Here is a 23241-nt window from a genome sequence, read left to right as displayed (position 1 = left end):
GGATCAAACATGAATCATGGCCTAAAAAACTGCTTTCTGCTCTTCCTTTCAGGTTATCCTACTTCTGACACCCAAACCTCAGCATTTCCAAAAACTTTATCTAATGCAATTCAGTTATACCTACTGAACCTAAGGGGATAGTAAAAAAAAAAGATTGATCCAACATGCTAGTATCGATCCAATACAGATACCAGAGCTGGTATGGCAGGGCCAACCAGAGAGACACACACATGCCCACATTCACATTTATAGCCGACAAAAAAACACTGATAACCTAACATACAGGTCTTTGGGTCGTTGCACCACTGTGCCACACAAGTATCATTTACACCTATAAATGTATAGTTGTCATACTAAACTGTCAATTGGTGTGTTTATTATGAAGACTTGACTTATTTTAAACATATTTTCAGTTTGCTGGTAAAAGCCTGAGTTTATAACTGGCAAGAAATCAACAACACAATTTATTTTGTTGTTACAGAATTCAACTTTTAATGCTTCAAACCTCTCAAGTTGCAGTCCAGTCAGTGCAATATGTCTAGAAATATTATAATTAAAATGATTGATTTCCTATAATTGTTACTTTTGAAGGAGCTTTATTGCATTTTTTTTCTTTTAGCACATGTCATGAGGCAGCAGCTTGGAGACAGAGAGCAGCAAAAAAACAAAGTGTGATCACATTGAAAAGGTTGGATGGGATCTTTGTCATGATGGTCTTCCATACCAGTAACTAGCTTCCCCTCCATGACATGTAAGCTTCTTCCAGACTCGCAGATCAAGGTAGCTGCATCCTCCCACATGTACCTGCAGTCAAATCAGAGGAAACTTGTACTTGTTGAACGCTGAAGATCTTCAGTAAGATGTTCATCTGTTCAACAGGTCATCTGGAGCTCGCAAGTAACTCAGTCCATAAATACTTTATTTTCTTTCGTTAATAATTCCTAACATGCATAATATCACAGTTTTAATTACCTTGATGACATAGTTGACTCCTTGCAACACCTGACTCTTGTACTGAACAGCGTTAAAAACTGCATATGCTTCATTTCTTTTTTCCTCTACTTGACACTTAACCTGTGTATGGACAAAATAAATGCAAAACATGACGTAAAATGCAGAGCAATGACTTGATGTGTCTGAGTGTTATGTGAGTCTGAATGTTACTCACATAACACTCAGCTCACCTCATCACAGATTTTCTGAATTTCCTCATCAGCGGCCCTCGTCTCCATGAATCCTGCGCATACCATTTCAGCCATTCTGAAAGTCAGCTGAAATAAATAGAGGTGTCAATTTTCTGGTTTTGTGTGACTCAAACATACTGGTGCCTCTCCGAGTACATGTACTGGATAAGTGACCTGGAAACTTACTGGAAGGTGGCTCTAACACATGATAGGTGGAGCAACATGTGTAACCACAGACCCTAAATGTTTGCTTACGCTGTCTTCTCCAAATATCTACTTGTGTAATTGCGTCTTAAATTTTAAATGTCTTTAAAACAGATAAAACCTAAGCTTTTATATGAACTTTTCTTTAGATGACTAAAAAGGGCGATAACTAAGAGGTGTTTCTTGCAGTCCTGTCAGTCTGTAGTCTGATATAAATGTCTTACAAAACTCCATTATGTGGCACAGCTGTGTCTGTCAAAAGTTATCTTAAATAAACAAAATGAGCTTTGCAAATTCTTTAAGCTGACTGTTCGAGAGATAAGCTATCAAACTTGACTCAGATCAATATGCCAGGTCTGCAGGTTTTTTTTAACTGAAGGGGTGATTGCAGAGACTTGCAGTTTTGCAAAGAACTCCAAAAACAAGTAAAGAGATTGATAAAAAGAATAATGATAATTTGTCAAATCCTGTCTGCCACCAAAGAATCTTCTTCTTCTTCCTTCATTTTTAATGGCAGCTTGCATCCAAAGATGTTGCACTGCTGCCATCTCCTGGGTTTTACTGTTACATCGCTTCCAAAACCTTAGATCCTCTTGATGAGTCCAGTATTTCTCAAAAAACGAAAAACCACTCCTTTTCCTTCATCATGACTTAACCACTCAACTACCTTTCAAACTTTTCTGCTCTGTAGTACCACCCATTTCTACCCTCAACACTCTGCTTTGACTGGCATACTTCCTGCAAATAATAAGTACATGTTCAACCGTTTCCACCAGTTACATAAACCAGTCGAATGTTTCCTCATTCTAAGGAGAGTGCCATTCGGAAAACAATGACCTGTTCGTATTCCCCTTATTAATATCTCCTCCTGCCTATTTATTCCTCTACTTCTCTTAACTTCTATTGCGTGTTGTACCCTATATAAATCTCTCCCTTTTACTTTGCTATGACCAAGTCAGTTTCCATAAATTCTTACTTTCTTTCCAGACTATACTTTTGATATCTGCACATCGACATCTACTTTTTTAACAGCTTCTTTAGCCAACCTATCTGCTCTTTCATTACCCACAATACCTATATGTATACCTATACCTATAGTTTTATTTATACAGCGCCAAATCACAACAACAGTCGCCTCAAGGCACTTTATATTATAAGGTAGACCCTACAATAATACATTCAGACAAAAACAAATAAATAACCATTCCACCTATTCTAAAGCCAACAGTATGGCATATAACCCTACTGCATATATACTCAGAAGATTTGATGGTCTTTTTGCAATTTGATGCGGCGTAGGTCTGCTCCAAGCATACTACATTTAACTGATGTGGATAGGGCCTGTGCCACAGGGCAACTTCAAGCTGATGTTCCACAAAACCAATATGCAAAATTATTCTGAGTGAGCCTTAATACCATCTCCAGACTGACTTCTATGTCAGAGACAAGCAGAGAAGTTGGTGTCCTAAGAAGACGGCACCACAAGCAGACCGTTACCGTACTGTCACTGTCAGCACTTAGAAACCGTAAGCAGTCTGCTACAGATTTGCAAAGTTTTGGTTGATGCCACTCTACCCAGACAATCTGCAATGATATTAGCAACACATGCACCGAACATGAACATGCTGAGAGATAATATGTTTTGCAGTGAATCCAGGTTCTGCCTATGGCAGCTGGGTCGTGGGATTAAAGACCAACAATTTCTACTTGTCACATTTCAACTCTGAGGAATGTAACTTCTGGTTGTGAAACAGAGACTCAACAGCAGTGCTCACATGTTTCAAAGAATAGTTTGGACATTTCTCAAAGAACGTTAAGACCTGAAGACGTTTTTTCTCTTTTTTAGAATGTTTGGAATCTGAGGACAGAGACGGACCTGCAGACGGTCTCAGGATCAGTGGAGGCTCTCTTTGCACTTTGCTGTTTCTTTGTCTCTTTAACTTGTGACTATTTTCTTTTGTGTAGCTTTTACCTAGCATTTGGGGGAACATCCATTTGCTTTGTCTTCGCTGTTGTTTTTTCAGACACCTTGACTCTTTGCAAATAGTTCACAACAAAAATATATGTCATTATGAACAAGAGAACTGAATTAACTTTATTATTGAAATCACAACGAGTCTGTTGTCAATGAATACACAATAAAAATACACTCTGATATGTCCAACGTTTCAGTGAGATCCAGTACTGTGACATCCTGCTGTGATTATTTTATTGCAGTGCCGCTTCTTTTGTCATATTTGTGCTTCTTTTAACAAGAAATCTTGCTGACTGTTCATGACTTAATGTAAATGTATAAAGTGTGAATAATCAGTGTTTTTTAATGTAAAATCCATCTGCACCTAGAGCTTTGTAATTAAACACCCTCTACACTTTTTTGCCAACAGCCCTCTGATTTCTTGCAAGAAATCCAACCAATGTGGCAAACAGTGCCACAAAGCATGTGCAAACCTTCTTTTGTATTTTCTAGTAGAGGAACAGTGTGATTTTAATGTTTTCCACAAGAAAATCAATCTAAAGCGTGTCATTTCAATCTGATGCATATTTACAATATGTTTGTAGACACAGACTGCATAGACTATGGTGAAATATCTGGAACTTGAGTCATCAATGGGATCACATTGCGTGTGATTAACAAAGATGAATGTCAGTCACAAGATAAAAACAATCATAGGCTGACTAATGCCAAAGTCTGCCAACAAAATACTGCTGACAACCCACTGACCACCTTTTTTTTTTCCAAGTCAGAGTTGGGAAGTGTGATTTGAGGTTTGCCCGACAGTCTCGACATGTTCAAATACAGCATGTGACTTATTGTCATTTAAGATTGCTTAAATCATATTTTCCCTGTACACTGTTGTGTGTTATGTACAGTTCATTTGTGAACTTTGGACCACATAAAACTTGAATAACTGGAAATCTTAAAGCGAAAGTTTTTCTTTACCTATGCTATGGAATAGCATGTCATGGTAGCATGGGTCGTCTTACATTTCAAATGTACGATGTTGGCTACCACACGTTGCCAGCACAGTTTCACCTTGATCATGAATCCTCAAACCTACAGAGCTCCATTGGAGGTTGAAACACCAGTCTTAGAAGATCATTTCAAATAATTTGGGGTTTTAACAATGTTTTTGGAAAGCACTGTCAAGATCCACTTAATGTATAACAAATGACTGATAGTATTTATGAACTTAAACCATTCAGTGACCCTTGAGCCTTCTAGATGTTTAGACTATTGCACAAGGATCACTCCCATCAGGACAGAAATGTTTCAGCGCTGGAGAAAATTGAGCAACTTTCTATTGATTAGTGTAAAAGAACAAAACGTATCCTAAAAGTAGAAAAAGTTGATTAAAATCAATGAGACCCCTGCCTCATATCAGACTCAACTGTGTATTATGTCTCTTTCATGTAAGCATTCAAAAAGGAGGGCAAGCTAGATGAAAGAACTCTCCAAAAGATGTCATTTTAAACAAAATTGTGTTCAGAGTTCAGTCTGACATGATTATTGCTACAAAAATGTTTTTGCGGGTCTGAACACAAACATTGTGTGCTAAAATCCATCAATCACTTGTGCAAGACATGTATATAGCTGCCACATTTACTAAATATACTGCAAATGTGTCTTATGTTAGGAAAGACAAATGAGTTTGCTTTCAGATAATATGCAGGCATTTCACAAATCAGACACCACAATAGAAGAAAAATCTGCTTAATTTATTTATGCACCTTGTATAAAAGTGTTCCACTTTACCTTACATCTACCATCTACAGTATATTGTTACATATAAGCAAAGGAAACTGCACATGTTTGTCAAGAGGCAGGTTATTAATGGACTACTACAAGACTACAGCCTGAAGGCACTGATGCTTTGGCTGGTTCGTTCTCCCATTAGAAGTACTCAATACTGTCATCGTGACTCTTGGGGTGTTGCACACTGGACAGCTCGAGCTCTCCTCCATAACACGGGAGTTTCTTGTAAACACGGAGGTGAACGCATTCGTCTCCGCCCACATGGACCTGCAAGGAAGTACAAGAAAAAGTTAGAAGAGATACTTAATGTGCACATAGAAGTACTCGTGATAACATAAGCCACGCTGACCACACAACATGCTAACATGTAGGGAAGGAGGCGTTCATGTCTTCATTACAGAGTGGACTATGGCTCGAGTGATCAAAAACACGGATGAGTCATTTTAGACTAAGAAAATAAAGTAAATCTCTGCTTGTGAGACTTTATTGAAGCCCTGAGGGAGTGTTGTGCAAATGTGTTCCAAGCCATCATACACAAGTACTGGAAGCACTGGAATGGCTTGTTTTGCCCATTAACACCAGGAGTGTGAAGCACACATGTACTTTAATCTTCCTTTGCATATTTTTTCTCAAAATTTAAATACATTTAACCAAAACTTGGCTGGAAACTTAGATTAAAAGCATCAGCCGTGATGAATGACACTTAAGACTAGAAAATCAACAGTTTAAGGTTTGCATGAAATTCTATATATATGACCACATAACTACATAAGCCTAGAGATGGTAAAGAAAGAAAATCACTGATAATCGCGTTAGTTTTCACTTTATGGATCAGATTATCTACAGTTAATACTCTTATTGATGATATTTTATTATATGCAAGACCTCGGAGCTTTGCAGTGTTTCCACTGAGCTCACTGCTTGCATTACGAACATTACCTTAATGAAGTAGTTGGTCCCAGCAACGACCTGTGTTTTGTAGTTCTTTGCAGTGAAAACCTCGAAGTTTCTCCCGGTTTTCTGCTCTGCGTGAGGCTTCATCTGAATAACAATGACAGCAACATCAATAAGAAGCACAGGCCCCGTGTGCACAAAATGTTAAGTGTAAAATCTCTCTTTTCTACTCACTGCATCACAGATCTTCTGAACTTCTTCATCGGCCTGCTTCACATCGGTAAGCCCTCCGCACATCGGCATTTTGACAAGTTTTTGGTAGTGAAAAACGACGAAATAGTGAATAAACGCATGTAGAGCCTTTTTTTATAGGTCGTTCGGTGAGTCAGCGAGTCATATGACGCCGCATTTTGGACCGTACCATCGGCATAGGGGGAGAAGGGGGTGGTATTTGCAAACGATCGCGTAAAAACCAAGAAAAAAAGCTCACATAATCAGATATCCTAAGACAAGAAAACAATGAGTAGCTTTTCACATTTTTATACATTGATTTTGTGTTTATAGGATAAATCTTCTAAATGTTTGTACACGTATTTTTAGTCCGTACGCCTTTTACTGCATGTGTCGGTTAGTGCGAGCGTATGACAGCTGACTGTCAAGTCTGCCGGGAAGTGAAAATACAGGGTGTGATCTGTGATGTTTGGAGAGGATTACACATGAATCACGGCCTAAAAACTGCTTTCAGTTCTTCCTTTCCGGTTATCGTACTTCGGATATCTGAACCTCAGCAAACCACAGTTCCCCAAAGTACTGAGTGGGTACTGCTCTCTGTGGTTCAGAAATTATTATTGCTATTATTTGTTGTTTAAGGCTGAATTAGAATTAGATTTTACCCAGCTCATTGGTTTCTTAACCAGGGGAAATCTAATTATTACTTGTTTAAAGTTAATCTTTAAACCTTGAAATGTTAGATGAAAAAATAAAAACCAAAAAGGAGACTTGAATGACTGCAAACGGCAGCAAAAAAGTAAAACACGCAGATGAAAAACCAGCCACAAAGTGACACAAGCTAAAGAAAAAAAAATAAAACACAGACAGACAGCTGAAAATGACTTGAAAGGCTGCAATAAGGGCACTACATAGACAGACATAATCAAGGAGCGACAAATAACACAGAAAAGCCAAACTAGTGCACACATAGACCAAACAACCAAACATATGACATGTCTGGATTTTTAGTAGTTATGTGTCTCTTATAGTTTGGGTTTCTTGTATGTAGAAAAGACAGGAAGAGCCTGAAAGAACAGGATTACTCGGAAACCTCAAGCTGTGGTGCTAACAGTCCACGCCTCTGCATGTGATGTGGTTACCATGGCCAGCAGGTCAGACAGCATTGCTGGAGAAGCTTTGCCTGGTATTTGAACTGAATGAGTCCAATGAGTAAAAGGGGCAGCAGTGGATTTCTGGAATGGGTGCAACTCAACTCTAGGTCAGGTGACTGTGCAGGCCAGGCCATCTGGCCCACCATCTCATCACTCTCCTTCTTGGTCAAATAGCCCTTACACATCCTGGTTTTGGGGGTCATTGTCCTGCTGAAAAATAAATGATTGCCCAACTAAATACAAACTGGATGGGATGGCATGTTGCTGCAGGATGCTGTAGTAGCCATGCAAAGCACAGATTTCCACTGGTCTAATTTCCTTGTGTTTCTTGGCCCAACCAAATCTCTGCTGCTTATCGTTTTTCCTTAGTAGTGGTTTCCCAGCAGCTATCAGACCATAAAGACCTGATTCGCACCGTCTTCCCTGAACAGTTGATGTCAAGATGTGTCTGCTACAGGAACTTTGTGTGACATTTATCTGAGCTCTGATCTGAGGTGTTGTTAACTTGGGATTTCTGAGGCTAGTGACTCAGATGAATTTATCTTCATTATTTATCAAGCATTTTTTCAGAATTTGTCTTCAGCAGCAGAGGTGGGGCGGTCCTCATGTCAGCCAGTTTTGTTGTAGCGCTTAATGGTTTTTGCGACTGCACTTGGCGACACATGCAAGTTTTTTTTACGTTTTCCAGACTGGCTGACCTGTAGTTCTCAAAATAATAATGGACTGTGGTTTCCTTAGCTGATTAGGTCCTGCCATAATATGAATTCTGACAGCTGTCAGCTGTGTACCAACCTGACTTCTGCACAACACAACTGATGGTTTCAACCCCATTTAGAAGGCAAGAAATTCCACAAATGAAAACCATTTCAGGTGACTAAATCATGAAGCTCTTTGAGAGAAGGGCAAGGGTTTGCAGCGCTGTCAACAAAGCAAAGGGCTGCTACTTTGAGGAAGACATCCTGTTGCCTACATCAGCCGTAAGCTGCTACCAAGGGAGAGCCTCTACGCAACGGTGAAGAAGGAAGCCTTGGCCATTAAATGGCACTTGTCTCATTCAAATATTATTTGCAGGGAAGAGAATTCAACCTTCAAACTGACCAGAAAACCCTGACCCAAAACCCTGCTGTGGCTACAGAGAATGAAGGACAGTGATGAGAGAATCATCAGATGGTATCTTGCTTTGCAGCCATACCAGTTTAAGGTTCATTACATCCCTGGTAGAGACAACGCCCCTGCCGATAACCTCTATTGCTGCCTGAGGAAAGACCAAGAAGTGGGTGTGTGTCTGACTACATCATAAACTTCATTGAGAGAAGGCCAAGGGTTTGCAGTGCAGCAAACAGAGAGTATGAATGTCAGTATGTATCTACAATGTAGAAAGTATTAAAAAAAAAAAAAAACATTGTATGAGAAGGTTTGTCAAACTTTTGACTGATAGTGTATATGTGGACTTTTAATGAGGTAACATTTTTTACTGGTTTGTGGGCTGGTTATTGAGCAACATGAAAGACATATGCATATTTTTGAACCTACATTAACAGCCCATTACAAACCAATGTCTGTAGTAAGTGGTGGTGCAATTACACAAGCTAATGTAACATGGGGATAAAACTGGCTTGTTGAAACATGTCTGCTGCTTCGACATTAAGGAAACTTTTGGATGTTTACTTCTCTGTGGATTTTGTTTTTCTTCTTCTTCTTCTTCCATAAAGTATTTTTTTTATTACCATTAGTGTTGCTGCTCTGTTGGAAGTATATGTTTTCTCTGGAAGCTGTGTCAGCATTAACATTACCAGCATGTGACCTCAGATAATACAAAGTTTAGGATAGTAATGACCTGACCATCCTTTCATTTTGTGAGACAAACTGCATGCAAAGCTTCGGTTTATGGATACGCGTTTTGGAAACTACTGAACTTCTCTTCGGTAGATGGAGTCCTGGGGGTGTGTCACTCCTACAATACTGACTTCCCTAGACTCTGAGACATGCAGCTCATCCAGCTAAAGGACCTTTTAGCCCAGATTCTTACATGTTCCCCAACTTTGCGTTAAAGCAGAGCAGAAACTTGTGTAGCAGGTTTCAGTGGACTCATCTCACATCTGAGGATCCACTGAAAAGACCACAGTGAGATTGTTGAACACTCCAAACACAGATGCCCATGACAGATATATAGTGCCAGTGGTTGACCAGTAATAATGTTTTAACTAGGGATGTTAACGTTAACGCGGATGAATTTGTCATCACGATTAACGCGATTAACATTTTTAACGCAATTAACCAATCTGGAACGTAGAATGACTCAAAATCATGTCTCAACACCGTTTGTCCAAAGTTTGTTTATTCTGTGCTCCAGATGGGTTAAATGCAATAAAAATGTTAATCGCGTTAATCGTGATGACGGATTAATCCACGTTAATGTTGACAGCCCTAGTTTCAAAGCAAAAATGAGTTAATGACAATAAGAGTCCTGCTAGTGACAGCTTAGAGTCAGTTTATATTTGTGTATTTTTTGACTTGGTTTCTCTAATGTTTCTAATGCAAAGAACATTGCATTTTGTTGCTATATCGATATTGTAGTTGGTCCTAACATGAGAAGTTCCGAGTGGGTTTTGCTCTGATTTAGGTGCTGTATTGTGAGTATTAATTAATTTATGTATTTCATTGACACTGACAGTTAAAGAACATTTTAAGAAAAATCTTTAATTATAAATGATGCCATATGGACAAAACATAATTAACATCTTGCAATGATGTGTATGTCTGTGGATGTTTCTCGAAGCTTTTGAAGACTGGTTTGCTTTGACTGATCTACAAAGGATTTCAGTATTTGGTGAGTTTAATTCAGAATCCTTCATTTTCATTGATCTCCCTTTCATTTATTTGTTGACATTTTGATGCGCTGCCTTGAATATTACTGGTATATGATATGAAGTTTTACTAATTAAAAAAAAATTAATTCATACTTACCCGTAATTTCTGTGTCTGAAGAGACATGTATATTAGTTGTGTCACACAAACATGTATAGAATCACTTTATTTCTTTCATGCTTCATCATTAGGTTGGATGTCTGTTTATATTCAGAGATAAGAAAGAAATGTGCTGACTGTTTTCCCTTTCTTGAGTGAAAATGCAATGGCTTTAAGACTAATGCATAATTTTGATATTTTACAGATCTAATATTTCCCCAGTGAAAAGCAATTATCGGTCTTCATTTCACTCTGAGTGTCACTGTATCCAAACTGCATTTACTGTAGCTGCCACATTATCTGTGTGTCTGACAGAGATGGACAAAAACGGAAAATTTCAAAAGCACCAAATAAAATTCAAAACGGCTTTATTGAAAGCTCTAACTAAAATACAAAGATAAGCAGGTCCAGAAGAGAGAAGCAAATGTTGGGATTTATTTTTAAGAAAATAAAGGCTAATATCTTATAATTAGCATCACATATTTCTGTTTTATACTTTATTGCACGCCCTTCTCTAAGGAATTTGAGGGGAAGGGTCTGTCTCACTGGTGAAGGCATCACTAGTCGGAAATTTCTGGGGTTTGGGGAGCTCTGTTTCTGCTTATCTCTTTATACAGGTCTGGTGATGGGTGAAGTGGCGTCTCTAAATAAGGAGATGTCCAGAAAGTTGCAGAAAAAGACACGTGAGCCGACATCAGACCTAAGGCCTAAACTATCACACATATTAAAAAGTGTTTCCTGCCTGGGCGCGGGAGCCTTTTGCCTCTGAGCCAGAGAGAGGAAGCCCATGGCGCCACGGAAAACAAATTTGAAATTCTAACCGTTTTGATAATCAATTGTGAAAACTTATAATTGGAGCACATTTGTCTTCTCGCTCATAAAAAAAAAAAACCTACACAAACTAAAAACACACATGAAACGAGGTACGAGGGCCAGCGGGTGTGTCACTCCTACCATACCGCCCTAGACTCTGAGACATGCAGCTCATCCAGCCAAAAGACCTTTTGGTCCAGATTCTTACATGTTCCTCAGCTTTGCTTTAATGCAGAGCAGAAATGTGTGAAGCAAGTACTTTTCTATGAGACATTTTAGTAATTTTAATATCATAAATTCACTGTTGCACCTTATCTTGCTTGAGTTCGAGCAATGTGTTTTCCTGTGCTGTTATGTAAATGTAAGTTCAGTTTTGTAACTGTGCAATCCTGAGAAAATGCAGATATTGGTCAAAGAAGTATCTTTTTGTTTATTGCCTTAATGTTTTTAAAGTGTTTAGAAGAAAAAAAAGATATGGGGTTTTTTTTAGATATGTTTAGTTAAACGATAAGAATGTGGAAAATCCATTTATCATTGGCAGATGTCAGCCTGCAGACCAACAAAAATTTCTAAGTGTAATTTGAGATTACCAAGACACATACATATCTTGCAAACATGTTAAAAAGCAGTTTAACAGACTTCCCAGGTTTATCTTGTATACAGTAGGCTACAATCACATTGGACTCAGTGGTGTGTCCATAGGGGGCATGGTGTGCCCCCGCACCCAATACACACACACACACGCACACACACACACACACACACACACACACACACACACACACACCAAGTACCTTTAGATGATCGCATGAATAGGACCAGAAAGAGTGTAACTTGATACACCCTTACTTTAACATACATACTTTAACGTACATGTACATAATATAAATATTTGTATGCTTTGCGACTTTCTGCTTCTATACTGCTATATTTTTGAATGCAAATATCATATTTTTTTTACTCCATAATATTGATTTTACAGAATAATTATTTTGCACTTAAATTGCATTATTATAGATCATGCAACCGATCAGTATAAAAATAATTAAAATCAGCAGCAGCTGCAATGAAAACATGAATACGTTTTTTATTATTTTGAAACGGTCAGCTCTATATAGATACTTTGAATATACTTGTGCATCATTAAGCTACACTGGAATACAATTTGTGCTTGACTAAAAAGTTTTTTGGGTTTTTTTAAAATATGTTTTCCACTTTGCAAAATAGTTGTTTCATGTTTAAAGGCTTGTGCACTCCCACCTTTTGTGTAATAAATCTGTAAAACACAGGGCAGAAGATGAGCAGATTTTCTGCGGGCCCTCTTGTTCTTGTCCTCCTCTGGTACCCTCTTTTTAAAAAAACGTGGAAACCCTCCTTCTCAGACTATCCCACATGCAGCAGCAAGAAAATCTTTCCCTGGTGTGGCGATAAACACAAACTCAGCAGTTACAGATTGTTTAAAAGTAATTAAACTAACAGTATTTAAGTTGTTGGAACTAAACAGGATCTCTAGGTCAGGGCTTTGTAGGTGTTTGCTGGAGTAATTGGAGGATGGAGATGTTGAGAGAAAGTGATATTGTGACGATCATTTGAAAAACTCAGCCTACATTTAGTGTATTATTCACATCATTTATTACATCCGCTGAACAGTATCCGTATTTGTCACATATTGTGACAATTTTAAAAAGTAATGTTGCCAATTGTCTCCCCTTCATCTTTGGGATGCATTTTTCATTTCTCCTGACTATTTGTGATGATTTAGACCCACTGAAGTACTAGCATGAAGTATGAAAACTACATCTTTGTACAGGAAGTCATTACTTTGTTACACAGCTGTTGCTTGCATTTTGTTTTTGTTTTTGTTTTTTTTAAAAGTATGTCCTCATGTGGAGGCAATAGGTTTATTTCCCAGCATAGATCAATAAAGTCAACAATGTTTAACAAAATATACAAATTTTGCCATTCACAGTGAAGCATAAAGTTTTTAAAAAGTCCAAATCTACACGAGCATAGAACTTACAGAAATAAAGAATAAACCATACACGGCAAGAATATTCTTTTGAGTTATTGTTTATTTATTGAACAGGATAAAATTATTAAGTTAAAAACTAATATAAGATCAATTCAGTTCAATTCAATTCAACTAAAGAAAATCCATAAAATTCAATTCAATATAAATAGTGCCAATTGATAAAAACAGCTGTCTTATGTTGTCAGGTAAAGACCAAACACCGTACAATATAAGAGAGAAACCCCCAACAATCAACTGATCCCCTTTGAGCAAGGGCAACAACGGGAAGGAAAAAGTCCCTTTTAGCAATAAGAAGCCTCCGGCAGACACATGGTGATTGGTTGGGGGTGAAGGGAAAGAGAAAATATTGTGGCACAGTAATGGTACATGATCACATTGGGAATTACACCAATGACAAGCCAATACAAGGGAAATATGATTGCTGTTAGTGCTGCACATACTCTTGCACAAACTTGTAAATACCAACTAAATTCTCTAATATTTAATACTTTTTTCCTCTCCTTTTTATTGTTGTTATTAATATTATTATTACTTTATTACTACCACTGCTATTTTCTGTTATTTTCTTCTCAATATAACTGCACAATCTCTATATGCTCATGTAAAGCTGAGGAGCACAAGCCAAAGAATTTCATTATGGATAAATGTGGCTACACTGTTTATCTGTACATGACAATAAAACTTGAAATTTGAAACTTGCTGTCCCTGTGACATTTTAAAACACTGGGATGCTTTTCAAGAAGCTTTTTTAAAACAGCTTTAGTGACATTACTCTGACATCACAACACAGTAGTGATTGTTACTAAAATGGGCTTCTGTATGCCAGTGCAGTTATTTGAGTTATTTCCTTAAAAAATAAGTTAAATGACTGTATTTCCTTATGCGCTGACTGTTACTGTGTAGCTGTGCAGTTATGTTGACATCCCCTAGAACTGAAACACACAAAAAACTGTTTTATTCTGAATAAATATGTGTAATGACCCTCACTCCTCTGTATTCCAGGTTTTGATGGTTACTGGTATTAGAGTAAAATTATTTAGAGTAGTGTTTGCAACTTTTCTGTGTTTCCCTTTCAGGTAATTTGAGTTTATTTGAACTTTGTTTGCTTTATATTCTGATTTATCTACAGCACAGGAACACACATCCACACACTACATACATTACTGATTAACTGATCGCATTATTAACTTTAGGGTTGTTTTTTTTAACAATTTTTACTTTTCATACAAATCATGTGTGGTCTCCATATTTTGTCCTTCCCTTTGAGCCAGAGCCATCACATATGGATGGTGGATGATACAACTAATGACACTTGCACATAATAAAGGGAAAAGGTTCTCCATGCACAGACCAATGAATTATGCCGTGCCAAAAATACACGTTCAAACCCTTCATGTCCCAGGAGTCACACGTCTATCCTCTTAAGCCCTGCAGTGAAGTGAGTGTGGCTACATACATCAGACCATCTGCAAATTGTCAGCTCTTGTCCTGCTGTCAGGTTTTCCGAGCCTGATTTAACAACTGACTTGTTTTCATGCTTTTTCCATCAGGATTTCAACCACAGCACTGACATCGTGTTATCCCAAACAAACATTGACCGAGTTCTCTGAACAGTTAAAAATAGTCTTAAATCAAAAGTAAGTGGAAAGCTTTGTAATGTTAAAAAAAATCACAAATTAACCAATAAAATAATTTTGCAAATCACAAAAATTCTTTTTTTTCCAAGAGTTTACTGTGTTGGTGTGTTGTTACTGAGCGGGAGAGTGGGACCACCAGGAATCACTGACAAAGTAAGGGAGGAGGCAAAAATCAGAGGGTGGGTGTGCTTTACATGTAAGTGTAACAAATCAACAGAAGAGAAGCATCAGAAAGATAACAGCGGGCTCACAAGTTGAAAGACTAAGGTGTAATGAAGTAAAACAAAGCTGTCATAGACCAACCGTTAAGCACACTGGGGGGTAATTGTTCTCAGGCTTACTTGATTTGCAAGATAAACAACAACAGGATGTGCAGGTGTTCTTTCAGTAGCAAGGTCATGTGAATGAAACAGCATCATATGTGAGAGCTGTTTCTTCAACCCCCATTGCAGTGTCTCTGCAGGAAAGTGTAACTTTCTTACAAAGCACTGAATTCTTGAGGCTCACATTCCTGATGAACTCTCACTGCTGGTGTTATTACAGATGAACTTATTATAAACTGATGGTGAGTAACTGTCATCATGGCTACAAAGAAACACTACTGCTCAGTTTTTCACATCTATTTTTGTCCCTTTGAGAGCCACGTAGCAGCTGTCATTTATTTCCATTACCCTGAAAAGAAGGCAGACATTTCTAAGCAGATGTGTTAAATAAAGACATGATCAGAATACTTTACATATACTATACATAATACTATACAGCCATACTCCTGTGCGCTGTGTACATCCCTCCCTCCTCCAATGTCAACAACAGGAATGAGGCACTGAATGAACTGTACCAGCACATCAGTGAGCAGCAGACAGCCCATCCTGATGCTTTTCTCATCCTGGCTGGGGATTTCAATCATGCAGACTTAAAGTGCGTGTTTCCAAAAATACAACAACACATAGACTTTCCAACAAGGGGAAATAACACACTGGACTTTGTTTACACCACCCAGAGAGGAGCTTACAAAGCTTTTCCCCTCCCCTACCTCGGCGCCTCAGACCATATCACTGTCATGCTAATGCCTGCTTACAGACCGCTCGTTAAAGTGACCAAACCGGTTCGTAAGCGGATACAAGTGTGGCCAGAGGGGTCTTCAGAGGCTCTACAGGACTGCTTTAATACTACAGACTGGAACATGTTTAAGCAGGCTGCCACCTATAACAACACCACTGACCTCCAGGAGTACGCAGAGACTGTTACTGCCTACATCAACAAGTGTATTGAGGATGTAACAGTCACGAAAACCATAACTGTCCAGGCCAATCAAAAACCATGGATGACAGGAGAGGTCTACAGGCTGCTGAAAGCTCGGAATGTTGCCTTCAGAGATGGAGACGAGGCAAGCCTGAGGACAGCTAGGGCCAACCTTTCCCGTGGCATCAGAGAGGCTAAGAGACAGTACTCCAGGAAAATATCTCATCACTTCAAAGACAGCAGAGACTCACGGAGCCTGTGGCGGGGCATTCAGACCATCACAGATTACAAGCCCCCACCACAGACCTGTGATAGCACTATCCCCCTGCTGAACGAGCTGAACACTTTCTTTGCTCGCTTTGAAGTCCAAAACAGCACCACTGCACAGAAGACCCCACCCCCTCCTGGTGACCAGGTGATGACTCTGTCACCGGACAGCGTGAGGAGATCCCTCAGCAGGATCAATGCACGTAAAGCTCCGGGTCCTGACAACATTCCTGGTCGTGTACTGAGAGACTGTGCAGTGGAACTCACTGATGTCTTCACAGACATCTTCAACATATCACTCATCCAGGCTGTCGTCCCCACATGTTTTAAAGCCACCACAATCATTCCGGTTCCAAAAAAGTCATCTCCCTCCTGCTTTAATGACTACCGTTCTGTTGCACTTACTCCCATCCTGATGAAGTGCTTCGAACGACTAGTCATGCAACACATCAAGACTGTCCTGCCCCCCTCCCTGGATCCCTTCCAGTTTGCGTATCGGCCCAACCGCTCAACCGATGATGCCATCTCCACTGCACTCCACTCGGCACTCACACACCTGGACAAAAAAGACTCATATGTTCGAATGCTGTTCATAGATTTCAGTTCAGCATTCAACACTATAATCCCCCAACAGCTCATTCAAAAACTGGTCCAGCTGGGGCTCAACACCTCACTGTGCAACTGGCTGTTGGATTTCCTCACCGGAAGACCTCAAGCAGTACGGGTTGGCAGTAATACATCCAGCACCATCATTTTAAACACAGGGGCCCCGCAGGGATGTGTGCTGAGCCCCCTCCTCTTCACTCTGCTGACCCATGACTGCACTCCATCATACAGCTCCAACCTCTTCATCAAGTTTGCGGACGACACAACGGTGGTGGGTCTCATTAGCAACAGGGATGAGACCGACTACAGAAGTGAGGTGAGACGCCTGGCCACGTGGTGTGCTGACAACAATCTCTCTCTGAATGTGGAGAAGACGAAGGAGATTGTTGTGGACTTCAGGAGAATGCACACCCAACATGCTCCTCTGACCATTGACGGAGCGTCTGTGGAGAGAGTGAGCAGCACCAAGTTCTTGGGTGTGCACATCACAGAGGATCTCTCCTGGACGTACAACACCACAGCACTGGCCAAGAAATCACAGCAGCGTCTCTTCTTTCTCCGCAAACTAAGAAGAGCAGGAGCACCAGCCCCCATCATGTACACTTTCTACAGAGGCACCATCGAGAGCATCCTGTCGAGCTGCATCACTGTGTGGTTTGGAGCCTGCAATGCGTCCTGTCATAGAACCCTCCAACGCATAGTGAGAGCTGCAGAGAGGATCATTGGTGTCTCTCTCCCCTCCCTCCAGGACATTTACAGCACCCGTCTCACTAAAAAAGCCCTTTGCATAGCGGCTGATCCCACGCACCCAATGCAAAGCTTCTTCAAGCTGCTGCCGTCGGGGAGGAGACTGCGGAGTCTCCAGGCCAGGACCAGCAGGCTGAAGGACAGCTTCATCCATCAGGCTGTCAGGAAGCTTAACTCCCTCCCGATTCTGCCCCCTCTCCCCTCTCTCCTCCACGGTCTCACTGAACTCTGTCACACACACACAAACACACACACTCTCTGACTCACTCACTGGCCTGCACCAGTTACCAGTCACTTTGTGGAGCATTGGACTGCCATTACCTCATAAGACTTTGTTGTTACACTTTCTCTTACCGTACATTACTAAATCTCCATTTGCACTATTTGCCTATTTGCACTACTCTGCCTGGTTTACACTCAATGTCACTTACCCATTATATTGTATATTGTATAGCTTTTTTGTTATATGTAAAATTGTATTTATTAAAATTTTTACTTTTTAATTATTTTACTTGCATTTTTAATCACTTTTATATTTAAATATATTTAAATGTTCATTTGCTATTTATCTAGGGATTGAGAGTAACGCAATTTCTATTCTCTGTATGTCCTGTACATGTGGCAGAATCGACAAATAAAGTTGACTTTGACTTTGACTTTGACTTGACTTATTAGTTCCATTCTAAACTGTTATTGTTAGTTTTTTTAACAGACACTCATATAAAATATAATCATGAAAGTTACTAAATGTAAAGTTTCTGCATAAAAAAAATAAGTCAGACTAAGACTCTCAAAGTGTGACGTTGAATTAAAATTAAGTATTGCAAACTCACCCTCCCTATCCAACGCCAACTCCAACGCTTACCTCCCCCATGATGTGGACATCGGGTCAGCTGGAGGCGCAGCCGAAGATTGCAGCGGTCCCAGATCAGATGTCCACACTGGAACACTTTCCCATGTTGCTTGTCTGTGTTTATTGTGTTATGGTGTGTTGATACTTGTGCATTCCTGTATTATCCTTTTGTGTTGCACATTTCGATGTTTTTTTTCCTCGCTACCTGGCCTGACCTGTCTCCCCAATGTGATGTTTGTATTGTATGTACGGTCGGCAACGTCTGTCATCTCGGTTGTGGGCAAAAGACCTGCAACTGACAAATAAAGGCTATCTCAACTCTCATCATCATCACTTAAAAAAATAATGTGCACTATAGATAAGATATTACAGGTGAATACAGTCCAGGCATCATGAAGAAGAGTAATGAAGTTTGACAGCCACGGGTAGGAATGCTTTACTGTAGCCTTCAGTGATGCATCGTGGCTTAATGAGTCTTTTGCTGAACATGCTCCTGCATCCTGTGTGAAGGATTTCTCTAGTATTGACTGTAACCTGGACAGCATCCTCCTTTCTGAAACATCCGTCAGAAAGTCAAGCTCCACATCAACGACGTTGCTGGCCACATGAATCGGATTATTGAGCAGTGCTGTTATGCACTACCCTCAGTCTGCTGCTGCAGCACACCAATAACATAGAGGATTCGACTGGACACCACAGACTCATAAAACATCCTGAGCACCGTCCAGCAGATGTTTTAATTATTCCTTTGAAAAGATAGAAAAGTCACTCTATAAGAGACGTGGTGCTATAATAATAAAAAAAATCTTTTTATTCAGGGTAGAATATCACCTGAAAACATTTTTTTAACCCTTTCTTAGCTGTTGTCCAAATCTTACGCATTTCTTTCCTTTACCAGAGGACAGGCATCAATGTTTTTAACTAAGTTTAACTGTTTGTAAAGTTGTATGGAGCTAGTTAGCAAAAAGAAAACTGACAATTATTACACTGAAGTTATCAATGACTGATTGTGTATAACATATTATTATGTGGATATTTCTTCTTCTTCTTTCTTCTTATTCATTCGTTTTTACCACAGATTTGTGTGCTTCAACACAGGACGTCCATATGCTTCTATATGCGCAAGCGCAGCTCTGAGACGGAAGCAGGGCGTCCAATGACAGCAGGCCGAGAAGGAAAAAAAAACAGCGTAAAGATGAAAGAAGTGTTTAAACTTGTCAAGTGTTTAAAGTAGACATGGCAGGTATGTTCGAACAGTCAGTTAGTTTATTGTCGCAATGATATGTGTGTCTCCAGATTACTGTAGAAATGTATAAACCTTTAAAGTAAAGGGACTACAGAAAATGGCAACAAACCTGCTTGATTTCACTGCCCTCTATCGGCAGAGAATGAAAGCCCTTTTACCAGCGGTTGGTGCTATAACTGCTACATCCTGAGATCGGCGCCAAACGCACCATTATTTAAGGAGCACCCCCTCCCAAAAAGAAGGAGAAGAAGCATTAAACAGGCTGAGTGAATGTAGTCATTTGGTGAAAACAATAAAGTAGCAGTATGTATTTAGGTCGTGTCAGTTCGTGCGGTCCAGTAGTGTGCATAATGCTGTCCTTCGTGCTGTCCCGGAGTTTCTGCCAAGGTGTTACGGAGGCGCACCGGAGGTGTTACTCGACCTTTGGGTCGATATGTCGGACTTTTTCAACATCGAGTCCGAAATGCGAAGAAGCATCAGACAACGGTAAAACCGTCGTTGTGTCCTGTCGAAATCCTCTTACAGAAATAAAATAATAATCTTATAATACTAGTCCAGCATGTCACTTTGAGTCTACAGATATATTTCTTAGTAACTAATATTAATAGTTTGATCTCATAGTATTTTGTGTTAAACTGCTGGAATGCTGTTTTAAATCGTCAATTGCCCTGACTGTGTGTGTCACAGTCTGTGTTTATGGCTACCTATACTCAGCATTTTCACAGCTGAATGGACTGCAGGTGTACACAAGCAGTTTCTCTCAATATTTCAAAGAGAGGATAATACTGTAGCTTAGCTGTGGCACTTTGATTTCACCCCCACAGTGTTTACCATCAGCAGGGGTTCAAATAACACGTACTCTAATTAAATCAGGAAATGGTGGTTTCACATAATTTTCAACGAATATAAGCACTATAAGCAACAATAAATTAAAACTCTTTCTTCCTGTTTCCTTTCTTTGTTGCTTTTCAGGTTCAGTGGTGACCTACTCAGAGCTGAAGACCATGCTGGCAAGCCATAACATTCAGCTCTTTGATGTGAGAAATCCTGATGAGTACCAGGCTGGACAAATTCCCCAGGCCATCAACGTCCCACGTAAGCAGGGTTCTGAAACTTGTAGGGACTTGTCTGTTTTCCTGCATTTGTAGTTAACATGTGTGTTCTTTGTTGGTATGCATGTCAGTGGACAACCTGGAGGAGTCTCTGCAACTGTCCCCTGAGCTCTTTGAGCAAAGGTTTGAAGTGAAGGCTCCCACGAAAGCTGACGACAACATTGTGTTTCACTGCAGAAGTGGCATCAGGAGCACCAGAGCACTGAGCATCGCTCATCAGCTGGGATTTAGCAAGTAAGTAGTAATACATGTGCTTGTTTCTATGCAAAACAAACCTGGAGATTAAGCACACTACTAGTGGAAATTGACTGTGGGAATGCGATGTGCGTGTTTCCAGGGTAAATTTATGGAGAGGTGATGTCTAATACTGTATGGCGTCACTGAGAGATTTACAAAGTCTGAAAACATTGGGGCATGGCCAAAAACCTGTGTTGCTAGCTCTGTAGATTATGCTGTGGAGTGTTTTCTCTTTCTCCAGAACCAGTTCTAAGGGTATAGGCTAATGGTACAGAGCGATGGTGGAGAAATGTGGCCATTTACAAGTTAAGTTGGCAAATTGGACAGGGATCAGCAACAAAATGGGCAGTTAGGTCACAGACGAGCGTCCTGCAGATCAGGTTATGCCGAGTGAAGATCAGATACACTGTGAGGAGATTAGACTGGATGGCAGGTTTTATACTGCATGCAGTCTCACTGGCTCTGATAGACGGGTTGAAAGAAAATTATTTACTTAGTTTTGTGAATGTGCGATTTCCATACAGATATTTTTCTACTGACAAATCTACATGAAGTCTCATTTGGCCTATAAGGAAAAAAATGTATGTGCATATAAAAACAAAAAAACTCAGACATTAATCATCAATCAATTGAGATAATTAGTTATTTTTACAGCACTTCTGCTACATTTAGATGTCTCCCAAGAAGTCAATCCATGTGATATAATTAGTGCATTCCTGCTGCAGCTGGAGAAGTGTCCTCAGGTGATACTTTGACTTGCTGAACTGTGGGCGACCTTTGAATATAAAGCAAACAACAGTGTTAAGAGATTAAGCTCCTCTATCTGTGCTTTTGTTTTTGTTTTTCCCCCCTCAGGGCGAGACATTTTAAAGGAGGCTACTCAGAGTGGGTCGAGCGAGAAGGAAAGTGAATCGGGTGAAATCTGCACTGAAGTTCTTCAAAGTACTGTTCCTTTTATTCAATGCACTGTGACTGGGATATATTTCTTATTTTGTTCAAGAGTACTGTCAAAAGAAGTTTTTAACAGTTTTGCTGTAACTTTACTAAAAATATTACAAGTGCCCTTTTTATCCTGCTTCAAGATATGACATGAATTGGCAGCTGATGAATATGAAGGTTCTTTAAATAAAAGCTATAAAACATTAAACATTGTGTTAAAATCTTTTTTTTTTCCTTTGTCATTATAAATATCTAATTAGTATAGAAAAAACAACCCACCTGTCCATTTTATATTCAAGTTTTTGGTTGTTTTGTTTTTCTTTTTTCTTTTTACCACGTTGATGTTTCCATGAAAACACTGAAAAAAAGGACAGCACAGAAGTAAAAATACAGGAGACAAGCTCATTAAAATGTTCATTTAAATAAGTGGTGAGAAAAATTTACTTCCATTGGCCCAAATGAGCATGTGGCTGTTTCGCCCGCACTTTGAGCTTATAATAATGGATTGCATTTATATAGCGCTTTTCTAGGCCACCAAAGCACTTTACAATTCCACTATTATTATTATTATTATTATTATAGGTTTTTTGTTGTTGTCAGCAGCAGCTGAAGACTACACTGGGTGTCACTCCTCTGAGCTAAGGACATTTGCGTAATAAAACATTGAGAAAACATTTCTTGGTCTGATTAACCCTTATTTCCTGTTGCAACATTTGGTAGAGTTGGTGTAATGAGATCCCTTCCCAGACGCCTTAACCCCCACGCATATCCTGGGCCATTTGACCTCAGTAAATGACATGAAGGGTGGGGCTAGGTTTCACAATCAATCAATACAACAAGGGAAAACAAATAAAATAAAGCTCTTTAGAATACCTAATAAATAAGCAATCCATAGGCTTTTATTATTATGTTTTACGTAATTATTCAACTGTGTCTATTTCCATTTAACATGTCTCCTAATATGTTCTCCTGAGTTTCATTTTTTTTTGTCCTTTTGCAGTGTGAACATACCCGCACATGCACTGAATTATTTCAATTTGGAATAACAGCAGTTCAGCCTGAATGCCAGCAGATAGCAGCAAAATGCCAGCCAACTCTAAGTGCTTATTTCCATTTAATCTCCAA

At 39.5% G+C, this 23241-nt stretch overlaps 2 protein-coding genes across 2 annotated transcripts; one reads left to right on the top strand and one right to left on the bottom strand.

The window, feature by feature from the left end:
* Positions 1-5084: 5084 nt before the first annotated feature.
* LOC146662243 (cystatin-B-like) lies at positions 5085-6431 on the bottom strand. Its single transcript, XM_085418760.1, has 3 exons — positions 6271-6431; positions 6082-6183; positions 5085-5409 (listed from the first exon to the last, which is right to left on the bottom strand). Exons 1-3 carry the CDS (start codon positions 6337-6339, stop codon positions 5281-5283), a joined length of 300 nt encoding a protein of 99 aa, XP_085274886.1. The 5' UTR covers positions 6340-6431; the 3' UTR covers positions 5085-5280.
* A 13589-nt stretch (positions 6432-20020) lies between these two features.
* LOC146662242 (thiosulfate:glutathione sulfurtransferase) lies at positions 20021-22324 on the top strand. The gene is made up of 4 exons (XM_085417785.1): positions 20021-20314; positions 20801-20923; positions 21012-21174; positions 22033-22324. The coding sequence occupies exons 1-4, from the start codon at positions 20134-20136 to the stop codon at positions 22085-22087; spliced, it is 522 nt and encodes a 173-aa protein (XP_085273911.1). The 5' UTR covers positions 20021-20133; the 3' UTR covers positions 22088-22324.
* The last annotated feature ends 917 nt before the right edge of the window (positions 22325-23241 follow it).

The sequence above is a fragment of the Rhamphochromis longiceps genome, linkage group LG9 (assembly GCF_057381845.1).
Source record: "Rhamphochromis longiceps isolate RC_006_pf linkage group LG9, R_longiceps_female_GT1.1, whole genome shotgun sequence".
NCBI classification, from domain to species: domain Eukaryota; kingdom Metazoa; phylum Chordata; class Actinopteri; order Cichliformes; family Cichlidae; genus Rhamphochromis; species Rhamphochromis longiceps.
The sequence above is the reverse complement of the archived record's forward strand: the minus strand, read 5'-3'. Positions and strand labels throughout refer to the sequence as shown.

Excerpts from the sequence above, each read along its gene's own strand:
- LOC146662243 (XM_085418760.1), bottom strand. The coding sequence starts at position 6,339 with ATGCCGATGTGCGGAGGGCTTACCGATGTGAAGCAGGCCGATGAAGAA. Across the intron at positions 6,184-6,270 it reads TTCAGAAGATCTGTGATGCA|ATGAAGCCTCACGCAGAGCA; the intron begins GTGAGTAGAAAA and ends ATTGTTATTCAG. Across the intron at positions 5,410-6,081 it reads GGACCAACTACTTCATTAAG|GTCCATGTGGGCGGAGACGA; the intron begins GTAATGTTCGTA and ends ACTTCCTTGCAG.
- LOC146662242 (XM_085417785.1), top strand. The coding sequence starts at position 20,134 with ATGTATTTAGGTCGTGTCAGTTCGTGCGGTCCAGTAGTGTGCATAATG. Across the intron at positions 20,315-20,800 it reads CGAAGAAGCATCAGACAACG|GTTCAGTGGTGACCTACTCA; the intron begins GTAAAACCGTCG and ends GTTGCTTTTCAG. Across the intron at positions 21,175-22,032 it reads CATCAGCTGGGATTTAGCAA|GGCGAGACATTTTAAAGGAG; the intron begins GTAAGTAGTAAT and ends TTCCCCCCTCAG.